The sequence below is a fragment of the Mytilus edulis genome, chromosome 8, assembly GCF_963676685.1.
Source record: "Mytilus edulis chromosome 8, xbMytEdul2.2, whole genome shotgun sequence".
Lineage (NCBI taxonomy): Eukaryota > Metazoa > Mollusca > Bivalvia > Mytilida > Mytilidae > Mytilus > Mytilus edulis.
This window is the reverse complement of record NC_092351.1, coordinates 53,520,020-53,532,355: the sequence shown is the minus strand read 5'-3', so window position 1 is coordinate 53,532,355 and position 12,336 is coordinate 53,520,020. Positions and strand designations below refer to the sequence as shown.

The 12,336-nt window shown below is 35.0% G+C and overlaps 1 protein-coding gene across 2 annotated transcripts in view; it reads right to left on the bottom strand.

Moving 5' to 3' along the window:
• Window positions 1–106: 106 nt before the first annotated feature.
• The window catches only part of LOC139485865 (tubulin beta-4B chain-like), an 80,178-nt gene continuing 67,948 nt past the window's right edge, over window positions 107–12,336 (bottom strand). The window contains exons 1-4 of one of the 2 annotated variants that reach the window (XM_071270512.1): window positions 3,637–3,793; window positions 2,894–3,002; window positions 1,874–2,229; window positions 107–1,078 (exon numbers count right to left, since the gene is read on the bottom strand). In XM_071270512.1, the coding sequence (XP_071126613.1) occupies window positions 260–1,078; window positions 1,874–2,229; window positions 2,894–3,002; window positions 3,637–3,693 (1,341 nt within the window). In that variant the 5' untranslated portion in view covers window positions 3,694–3,793 and the 3' untranslated portion in view covers window positions 107–259. Of the gene's footprint in view, window positions 1,079–1,873; window positions 2,230–2,893; window positions 3,003–3,636; window positions 3,794–12,336 lie in introns of those variants that run through there. The other variant, XM_071270513.1, reaches the window with a different exon arrangement.

Here is a 12,336-nt window from a genome sequence, read left to right as displayed (position 1 = left end):
TCTTATTGGAATATACCGTCTCATTCCTCTTTATTCGTAAATAGTTACTCAAAGAAGATATAGAGAAACCAGTATTGTATTGTACATGCACGAAGAACAAATTAAAGACAGACTGTCACTTTATTCTTTAAAATTAAGAAGCTACATGCTAAAAATAAACAGTTAGTCCTTCATCAATTCTAGTTCAAAAATCCAACTGTAATCCTCCTCTATCGTTATAAGCTTTGTAACATCTGTCTTTTGAGCAGAGGTTATATGTTTAGTTTTCCTCAGCTTCCTCTTCTTCGTCTTCGAATTCTCCTTCCTCTTCCGCTGTTGCATCCTGGTATTGCTGATATTCTGAAATTAGGTCATTCATATTCGATTCAGCTTCTGTAAACTCCATTTCGTCCATACCCTCACCAGTGTACCAATGCAAGAAAGCCTTACGACGGAACATAGCGGTAAATTGTTCTGAGATTCTCTTAAATAGTTCCTGGATAGCAGTGCTGTTACCAACAAATGTTGCAGACATCTTGAGACCACGTGGTGGAATATCACAGACGGCTGTCTTGACGTTGTTGGGGATCCATTCAACAAAGTAGCTGCTGTTTTTATTTTGGACGTTCAACATTTGTTCGTCGACTTCCTTCATTGACATACGCCCACGGAACATGCAAGCACATGTAAGATATCGACCATGTCTGGGATCACTTGCAGCCATCATGTTCTTTGCATCAAACATTTGTTGTGTCAGTTCCGGTACAGTCAATGCCCTATATTGTTGGCTACCACGTGATGTCAAGGGAGCAAATCCTGGCATAAAGAAGTGGAGACGTGGAAATGGAACCATGTTAACAGCAAGTTTGCGTAGATCTGCATTCAGCTGACCTGGGAATCGAAGACAGGTTGTAACACCTGACATTGTCGCTGAGACCAGATGATTAAGATCTCCATAGGTAGGAGTAGTCAGTTTCAAAGTTCTGAAGCAAATATCATACAGAGCCTCGTTGTCAATACAGAAAGTTTCGTCGGCGTTTTCAACCAATTGATGAACGGATAAGGTAGCATTGTATGGTTCTACAACTACATCTGATACCTGAAATAGATCAATATACCAAAAAGTCTTTGTACAGCTTTTCCACTTAGATAGCAAGTCATAAGAGTTTATATCTAAGATCTTTTCTAAAAGTTACATTACCTTTTTCTAAAATAATTATAGCAAAAATACTATCGTATAAATTTACAAGGAGTTTTCTGTATCAAAACATTAACAATATGTAAATATGCCAGTTTCAATATAACAATAAATTTGCATGTAAAGATCCCTGTGTACACGGTTTACTTGAAAAATACAAATTTCTACACAACATCATTTACGACTGAATATGCACAGGGTACCGACTTATATATTCATTATCAGATTTGTATTGTTAAACAAAATAATTTTGGATGTAACGATTCTTCTGATTGGCTGACGTTTTTTGTGTTTATCAGCTCGTAAACATAATTTTGTCATGTAATCCTGACGTCATCGACGTTTTTTTCTTGGTTTACTCCGGTTTAAAATAGATTAGAATTAAATTATAAGGAATGTGGTGCACACTCTAAAATAACCCGCTACGCAAGTTATTTAGTGTGCATCACAATTTTTAAGTTGTTTCTTCGTAGACAGAAAACATATTACAGTCAGCACTCCTTAAATAATTTAGTTCTTTTATATTAAGATGCTGCAAACGTCTATATTGTGTTTTCATCTGGATTTAAGATTTTCGATTTCGATTGGTTTTTTTTTTCATTGATCTTAGCTTAACGTCATATTTTTTACTCATTAATACAAACAAAAACCTGTTAATATTATCTTAATCTAATATTTGTATATCTAGATGTATACCTTCGGTGATGGTACAACTGAAAATGTATTCATTATTCTATCAGGGTATTCCTCACGGATTTTGGAGATAAGGAGAGTTCCCATGCCTGATCCTGTTCCGCCACCAAGCGAGTGTGTTAGTTGAAATCCTTGAAGACAGTCGCAACCCTCTGCTTCCTTTCGGACAACATCAAGAACAGAGTCCACAAGCTCAGCGCCTTCAGTGTAATGTCCTTTGGCCCAATTGTTTCCGGCTCCACTCTGTCCGAAGACAAAGTTGTCCGGTCTAAAGATCTGGCCAAATGGTCCAGACCTGACTGAATCCATTGTACCAGGCTCCAAATCGACCAGGATAGCACGTGGAACATATTTTCCTCCTGGTAAAGACAAACAGTCATAAGTGAACATGTTAAACAACCGGAATACAGCGTTATATCCAGATGATAAAATGTCAATGGTATTCTGAAAGGGGTTGTTATTTCATACAAAACTATTCTATAGAACAAATGTAACAAAGATAGGAATATAAGCTTGTTGTATTTTAAAAAAATAATGCATGTCTATTAAAGGTATAAATTAAAAAAAAATGCTAGGACACATTTTAGAAAAACATTATTATTCATTGATAGATAAGGGTCTTTTAAAATGGGACGGTGGTCCTTTTTATGCATTGCTTTAACTTTTGTTTCGCTCTTATAACTTTTTGGCTTATTACATTATTTTTTTAATTTATTCATTCTGCTCTTAAATTCATATACTATAAGCCCATGAACCAGACCCTCATAAAGAGATCTGTTACAATTCATGAACGATATAAGATTAATGTCTGGCCTCATGAATCTGTCAAATAATCAAAAGATATACGAAGATGTGACATGAATAACAATGACAGACAATTGTCTACAAAAGATCATATGCCGTATTGAAGTTAGCTATTCTATAGATCATCGTATTGCCCTCAACAATAAGCAAAACCCATAAAACTAAAATCCATACTGTTTTTTATAATCTAATGATCTTTCTCCGTTATAGTTTACTCACCTGTAGCTTCATTGTAGTAGACGTTTATTCTTTCTAATTGTAAATCTGAATCTCCATGGTAGGTTCCTGTAGGGTCAATACCGTGCTCATCTGAGATAACTTCCCAGAACTATAATAGATATTTCACAAAAGATTATAATATATTTTACTAGCAACAGTCAGAAATATCAATCACATTTACTCAATTATTTTCTGTGGGTTTTATTTTCGCTTTTCGTGTAATTTTAAATTTAAATTCGATTCAAGTATCAGCTACATCATTTAAAATTTTAATTTGTAGCCCCCCCCCCCTTTCCCCCTCCTTTGGAAGGAGAAAACGTAACAATATACTGAACACATAGCAATGTGGTGGTCTTTATTTTATATTCCTGCAAGCTTTACTTTTGCAGTGAACCATTCAAACGAGTTCAGTTAAAACAATATATTATGTACGAGTCTGTACACTCATTACAGCCAATGCATGTTTATTAAAAAGAAAACTTTTGAATTTCACCGATGAGCTGAAATATAAGACGGTCCCATATTTAACAGCTGTTTTGTTGGTACGATTTGGTGAAGGGTTATCAATTTAAACATTAAACTTACGAATGACTAACTTAATTTATTTTGTCAAATTGATGTGAAAAATTGCAATTACAATAATAAAAAGAATATGTAAAAACCAGAGTGAAAAAAAATCTTTTGTTGTATATATAATACATATTGTATTATATATGTCTCTATATCATAGAAATAAATCCTACCTTTGCACCGATCTGATTTCCACACTGACCAGCCTGAAGATGTACAATTTCCCTCATATTTCAACAGAAGATTGCAAAAGTGAGAAACCTAACAACGCGTGCTGTTTTATATGAAGATTCCGGTGTGTAGCAACAAAGCTTGCCCTATTGTCTTACAGTCGGTAGTTAACGAAAACTGTTTTAAAACTATGTACTTAAAGGACATAAATTTAGTATGTTTCATATGTAAGTATAGGAGCATGGACAGCAATTTACTTCCATGAATATTAATGCTGTTAAACATATAAATACCGATATAATCTTTAGCCCAGAGATGAATAGGTGGCATCCGGGGCGACGGTATGTCCCCATTTAGCACGCGAGGTAATGGCAAAATATAAATATTTTATCGTTGAATAAAATGAGAGGTACAGATTATTTCTATTTATGGTTGAAATATGATGCATGATTGTGCAGGTCCTCTGGTTTTATTTAATGGTTTTATATCTCATACTTATTTTGGAAAAAAAAATGTGAGATATATGCATCAGTCCTCTACGACACAAGTAACCAAATGATTCTAGCTATATATAGAGAGAGACCTACATCATGCAGTCTATCTTGTATATCTAAGCAGAACCTCATAAATTGTCGGATTGGGGAGTTCTTCTGTCCGTCCTACACGCTGTCTGTGAGTAAAATAACTGAAAGTATTAATATTTTATTTGTAAATGAATATAAAAATACAGAGCTAAAGTATTATACTTGCTAATAAGATACTTATCCATCAGAGACCAAAAACAAGGATGTAAGCAGTTATACTATATATATAGGTCATGTGTGGCTTTCAACAATGAGAAAAACTCGTGTCGTATACGGTATTACCTACAAAAGGCCCTTAAATAATGAACTGATTTTTATGGAACGCCATGACTGCCTTATATTGATTATCATCATAATATGCAGTGGCCACAACATTATATTCAGTGCTCACAACATTATATGCAGTGCTCACGACAATTATATGCAGTGCTCACCACATTAAATGAAGTGCTCACAACATTATACGCAGTGGTCCAAACATTATATGCAGTTGTCGGGACATTATATGCAGTGCTCACCACAATTATATGCAGTGCTCACCACATTAAATGAAGTGCTCACAACATTATACGCAGTGGTCCAAACATTATATGCAGTTGTCGGGACATTATATATGCAGTGCTCACCACAATTATATGCAGTGCTCACCACATTAAATGAAGTGCTCACAACATTATACGCAGTGGTCCAAACATTATATGTAGTTGTCGGGACATTATATGCAGTGGTCACAACCTTATATGTTTCTTGTTGATGAAGGTGATGATCAGTGATCGTGATGAGGATGTTTGATGTATGTGATAGTCGGTAAACTTCGGGTTTTTTTTAGCGGAAAATTACCGAATCCATAATTGATAATGACCAGCAAACAAATTGAAACAGTTATTAAAGTCGTGTTATCATTAAGGCAGTATGCAATATTTAAAATTGATTGAAATAAGGAAATTAAGAAGTATGATCAATTTACCACAAATTTATTCCACACCAGGGCATTTTGAACTTATTTTGATGATCAGTTTCATCATATTCACAACTTTAAGATATGTATATACTTTAAGTATTTAATAAATTGCTTCGCCGAGCGCAGGTCGATACGACCGCAGAGGTCCAACCCTGAACCGTTGGGACACAAATGGACACAATATTCGCGAAGGTCTGAATTCGTATTGTAATTTTAATTTGACACATAATAGAATCGACGGCATTTTAACGGGGATTACAAAGTAAACTGCCACATAAACAATGATTCGAATGTATCCGTTCAAATAGAAGCAGGATAAGTATGCGTATACTATTTGGTATCTATATATAGTAAAAACTGTAGGATACAAGTCCTTCTTCCAGCACTCGAAAAAATAAACATTGTGATTCAGCCGACACAGAACGGTTAAATTAAATCAATTAATCGTAAGTCATGGACATTTGGTGTAAAAATTGTTAATCAAATCGTCATTCTCGAACTACTTTTCTAACGTCTATACTTTCGCGGACCATCGGACTTTAGCGTATGGAAGCATCGCACTTTAGCGTAGACCATCGCACTTTAGCGTTACCATCGTACTTTAGCGTCCCCATCGCACTTTAGACACCTACATATATAATTGTGCATTTTTGATCATTTAACTCTAAATGAATATCTTCAGATTACTCGGGACTGCAATTTAAATATGTTATGACCCAGTATTTTTCAAGGAGAACCAAATATCTGTCAGAAGTATACTGTTCATTGCATATTTTTTTATTATTATTATTAATGTTGGTCAGCGATGTTATTCGAAATAGAATTTTACTTAAACATATACGATGTTCAATCTTATTTTAAAAAGGCATGGCACAGAATTTATAGTGCAAAATAACTTTTTTGTGAATTTTAATCATTTTAAGTATATAATTCGGACTATGCAGGAACACATATATATAGTTAGGTATACTGTTCCCAGGACTATGCTATACATAAAAGTCAAATAAGTTTCAATTTTTTTTCAATTTTTACCCCGTGAGTGATCCATATACAAGAGAAAGAAGCCCCACAGAAACAATTAAGATCCATCGTCAAAGGTAACTTTCCGGATAACGAAAAATATTCACAGTTTGTTTCAATCTTTACCTAAATGCAAAACTCAGATGCATGATTTTTTTTTATTAGTTTGTTAGTGGCTTTGAACTAGCTGTCAGTAACTACGAGAACTCTCATATCAGTACTTAGTGTCTTTTTGTTGTTGGGATATACAAGTACCCGGCCACGTCCACTCTGGTTTTTTGTTAGTTAGATGTATTTATATTTGTATCCATCTGATGAGTTAAGCCTTTTTCAGCTGATTTTCATAGTTCGTTCTTATGTTGTTCTGTTACATCACTGTCCCAGGTTAGAGGGGGTTGGGATCCCGATAACATGTTAAAACCCGCCGCGTTCTGTATGTATGTGTCTGTCCCAAGTCAGGAGGAGCCTGTATTTCAGTGGTTGTCGTTTGTTGATGTGTTACATGTTTGTTTTTTTTTCGTTCGTTTGTTTGTACATAAATTAAGCCGTTAGTTTTCTCGTTTTGGAATGTTTTACGTTTATCATTTCGGGGCCTTCTATAGCTGACTATGTGGCCAGTATGGACTTTGCTCATCGTTGAAGGCCGTACTGTTACCTATAGTTGTTAATTTCTGTGTCATTTGGTCTCTTGTGGAAAGTTGTTTCATTGGCAAGCATACCACCTTTTTCATATATTAACCGTGCAGACTGACGAACAAACGTAGTAAACGTTTTATTCACCCCACAAACTCAGTTTTCATAAGAGATGATAACTATAAATTAAAACGGTTAAACTGGGTCTTGAAAGGGTAAATATTTCTTATGAAAGTTTATATTCCATATAAGGCTGCTGCTCATATTTAGAAGACAAACTGCTTGACGTGCTAAAAAGCTTGTAAAAAATGGAATAATTGATGTAAATTGTAAAGTCATGTTAAATAAGCTAGCGTAATATGACACTTAGGTCTTATAGAAAGCTGACTATTTTATTTAAAATGTAATTAAGCTTTTTGAAACTGAGTACTGACTAAAAGTGGCATCTTGCTAAAGTTCTTCAGTAGCCTGAAATTAACTCGAGGCATATATCATACAAATTTTCCTTCGATATTTCAGTAACTAAAATTATCATTATTTAACTAACATTATGCCATGCGTATTTCTTACGACGGACAGAACTAGTTCATTCATTCACCTCTTAGTTTCATCTTTTCCTCATGCAGAATGAACTTCCAATAAATTATTAAAATTGTAGTAGGCGTGTTTTTTTCTGATATAGTTTTCAATCGAATTACCTTGATAGTAACATGATTTCAACAACTGTTTCAATTTGTTTGCGGGGCACTATCAATTATGACTGTATTCGGTAATTTCCGATAAAAAATTCCGAAGTTTACCGAATGAACCACCGCCATCACATACAATTGTATCAATCATCATCATCACCATCACTGGTCATCACCCTCATCAACAAAAAACGTATAATGTTGTGACCACTTCATATAATGTTGTGAGCACTGCATATAATGTACCGACAACTGCATATAATGTTGTGAGCACTGCATATAATGTCCCGACAACTGCATATAATGTTTGGATCACTGCGTATAATGTTGTGAGCACTGCATATAATGTTGTGAGCACTGAATATAATGTTGTGAGCACTGCATATAATGGTGTGACAACTGCATATAATATTGTGAGCTGATTATCAACATAAGGCAGTCATGGCGTTCTATAGCTTTTCGTCTTTATTTCATGTATGGATTGTTTGCTGAATTCGCTTTTACTTACATACTTCTATAGGTAAGCTTTGATTAATGGCAAATGTAGTCTGTTGTTTTTTATGTATCATTGTAATTTTGCTTTGTTTCTTTTGTTACCTATTCTGACATCGGATCAGGCTGAGTTTTTACTGTGTGTTTCTTTATTTTTTGGTGGGGTTCGTGTTGCTTATTCTTAAGTTTTCTGTGTTGTGTCTTGTGTACTTATATTTGTCTCTTTGTCATTTTCTTTTTTAACCATGCCGTTGTCAGTTTATTTTCGTTTAGTTTGAATATCCCTCTTGTATTTTTCGCCCCTTTTTATTCTATGGCTAGAGTATAGGGGGAGGTGGCATCTCACAAAACATGTTTAATTTAACCTGGCCGCATTTTTGCGCCCCTGGCCCAAGTCAAGGGCGTCTTGCTTTTGTTACTTTTGAATGTTGTTTTTTTTGTTTTTTTTTCATTTGTATGTTTTTGGGTTTAGTGTGACATCACTTCCATTCTCAATTTTATTACAACTAGATCACATCCGCGAAATTGCGGGCATACACAGTTGTAAACTGTTGTAGGATGAATTTTTGTAAAAGATATTATGTCTGTAGAATTTCATAAAAGGTATCAAAAGCCCCCTCACTTTTGTTCCTAAGTCCGTTATCTGTTTCTTTTCTGTTAAATTCAATTATGTTCATGTCTCTGGCATCAAACAACAATTATTCTACCCCTTTGCTACAATGCATTTTCTTTGTAAAAGTCAAATCAAATTATCAAATTAAAAATTTGCACCGCTTCAAACATAAAATAAATGTAACTGCTTATAGAACATTATTATTCTAACAAAAATAGATATGCTTCTAGGACAATCCATCCGTGCTTTTTTCTTTTGAGAGCCCTGTTAACATCCCAATGGATCTTGTATAAACGACGAAGGCTAATTTGAAGGGTCACGGTTCGGAGGGGTCCTCATCCCGAAATATGGGCTTAAAAACATGAAATCCCGAGGTGCCGAATTTTTTAAAAGACTATCATATCTTGACATCCCGAAATTCGAAAAAAAAATCCCGGATCACGAAATGATCACTCCTTAAAAACACCCGATCCTGACGTCCCGAAAAAGTCCTGCCTCCCTCAAGTCTCCACCCTACTTTCATTTTGGCCAAATCACTACTTTCACTTTCAACAATAAATTGTTATGCTCCATTTAAGGGCATTATGTTTCCTAGTCTGTGCGACCGTTCGTTCGTCCGTTCGTCCGTCCGTCTGTCCTTCTGGTTTAACTTTTTTGTCGAGGTAGTTTTTGATGAAGTTGAAGTTCAATCAACTCGAAACTTAGTAAATAATTATTTTCCCCATGATATAATCTTTCTAATTTTGAATGCCAAATTAGAGATGTTACTCAATTTCACGGTCCACTGAACATAGAAAATAATAATGCCGATGTGGCATCCGTGTGCTATGGACACATTCTTTTTTCCACATGTTTTACTTATTTCAATATATATGCAACTGGTAGGACCCCTTAAATAGTCATTTCAAAGAAAACAGTAGACAGAATTATACAGAAAGTCTCTATATATCATAGTATTATAATTGTAGCTTACATTGTACATGTAGATAAACGCGAAAAATAATTGTCCTCTCTATAAGGAGGTATAATAGTTGTGGTTCTTGCGATCCAAAAACCATAATATGGAGAACGCTCTGATTGGCTTATTTATTTTTCATTTTTGTTATCCATCATACGATTGACCCATAAACCATAATATGGAGAACGCTCTGATTGGCTTATTTATTTTTCATTTTTGTTATCCATCATACGATTGACCCATAAACCATAATATGGAGAACGCTCTGATTGGCTTATCTATTTTACATTTTTGTTATCCATCATACGATTGGATGTAGTTGTGCAGCCTTTTTGTCGTTTTTCTCCCAAAATAACTCAATCTGAATAATCATAAGAATGGATGACAAATGCGACTATGCATGTTACCTATAAGACACAGAGGCATGATGATTAATCTATTGTGACAGGAAGAGAAGCGACACAAAATATGAGGTCTTCTCGTTTAATAGTATAGATGTGTCGAGATAATATTATAATTATTTTTTTGCATTATTTAATTTTCACGTGAATCATATAAAAAATACAAATTCATTTTATGTCGGGAGATGCTTAGAATTGTTTAAATAAAATAAAAACTCCAAGAATCTTGAAAGAATAAACTAAGTTTCAGAGGAGTTTGTTTTATTTAAAATTCGATTTCTTTTTATTCGTATATATGTCATTGGTTGGAAATATTTTTATATTTAAGTTGAAAATGTGTGTTACCCAAGAACCCATTTCTTCCACCTTCCAAAATACACACACATACACACATACACCAACACACACATATCAGAAAAAAAGATTCACATACTTTAACAAAATTTATATACATAGCTGAGCAAAGGGGAATAATCCAATGTTTTCCTACGATTTTCTTTAGGCTATTCGATGTATAATACATATTCTCTGTTATAAACTTTCAAGTCTTGTTTATAAATTGATTCGTGCGCTTTATGGTCCTTTGGTTCCACAATAAACAAATACATTAAGCTTTTAAAACCATAAGTTTGTGTCAGAGGATTGTCTTGAAATCATAAATAGAGAGGCAGATCTAGGTAGGCATAGTGGGCCCGAATATTTCCGTAGGGAGTTACATGTCGGGAAAAAACAATGAAAATGTGGAATGAATCTTTTTTCGGTACGGCGGGGTCGGACTTTTGTTTCGCGGTCGTAATTCGTAATTTTCACTAATCGTGACTCGGAAATTTGCCAGTAGGCTTATTGATTAATTTATTGGAATACGGCCCGAAAGGGTGTTTATAACGCCATGAGTTCGCCATTCATGCAGCGTCTATTTTTGGGACTTCGGGATCACTCCCTATAACCCTCCCCCCCCTTTTTCACCAAAAAAAAATCAGAGAAAAACACACTTGGAAAAAAGCGCAAAATGCCCGAGCACTCAACTTTGAAGTTACTTTATTACATTATAACAAAAATGACATATTATATAGGAGACACATTTGATGCCCTCGCAGACAGATGCAAAGTGTTATTATACTTCACACAACGAAGTTGCGGAGGGTATAATAGTGTTGATCCGTCCGTCTGTCCGTCCGTCAGTCCTGCATATCGACAGGAAATTACGATTCAATTTTTTTTCTCTAGGAGTTACGCCCCTTTGAACTTATTTGCCATATATACTGCTGCAACAGATTGTCATCGCAACTTCTCTGAAATCACACAACAGAATGTAATGAAACTTTTTAAAGATTTAAATGACATACTATACATGTATATATTTATATGTGGTCCCGATCCCTCTGCTGATGGACATTAATCCCCGAGGTTAGCATCAGCTCAGTATGGGGGTCTTATTGTGGGTTCTAATCCCGGATCCCGCTTACTGTTTTGTCAGATTCCCTTATCCCGCTTACGCTATGCATGTAAGCAATTCTCATTTTTTGTAATTCCCCGTGTCCCGCTAGACTTCATTTCCCGTTCTCACGGCACAATAATTTGACTTTCACGTGTCACGTTTACAAAAAATCGGCAATCCCGCGTCACGCTTAAACCCCAATGAGACCCACTCAGTATAGTCAGTTCTTCAGTACCAGTGACATGATTCATAACAATCCTTTTTAAAATGTCCGTTTATAAATCTTGTTATTAATTTTAACTTCATTGCAAAAAAAATGGTGAAAACTGCATGTATTTCGGTTCTTGTCGGTAGTACATGTTTGTCTTAATTACAAATATTTGGATTTGTAGCTGATGGAAGTAAATCCAGAAAAGTGCTTCAGACGCATGGAATTCATACATGATCATACATGTTGTTTTCACTTTGTATTCTTTAAAGAGAGTGTATATGTATACGTACCACTTGCTAAAAAGGGGGGGGGGGGGCAGATGCAAATCCAGGATTTTGATGATCATGAAATGTCTGCAAGTCCTCAAACTAGACAGAATATGGACTTGTTTAAGTGAAAAATCTGGACAAAAGAGGTATAAAAGAGGTATAAACCATAAAAATAGCGACAACCCTGAAGTAGCTCCCTATACTACACGGGGCCTGAAATCTCCGTTCACCCCAGGCTTACTCCGCTTGGGGACACCCGTTGTAAAAAAAGTTCCAGCAAACTACATTATAATATGCATTTGACAAGGTCAATTTATGTTAATTAAATAAATTATTTAATAAAAGGAGCAATATACCGTGTAAATACACAGATCGCCTTATCAGACAGATGCAAATTTATGACCCGTTGTTATTTGGTTATTAGAAAAATAAA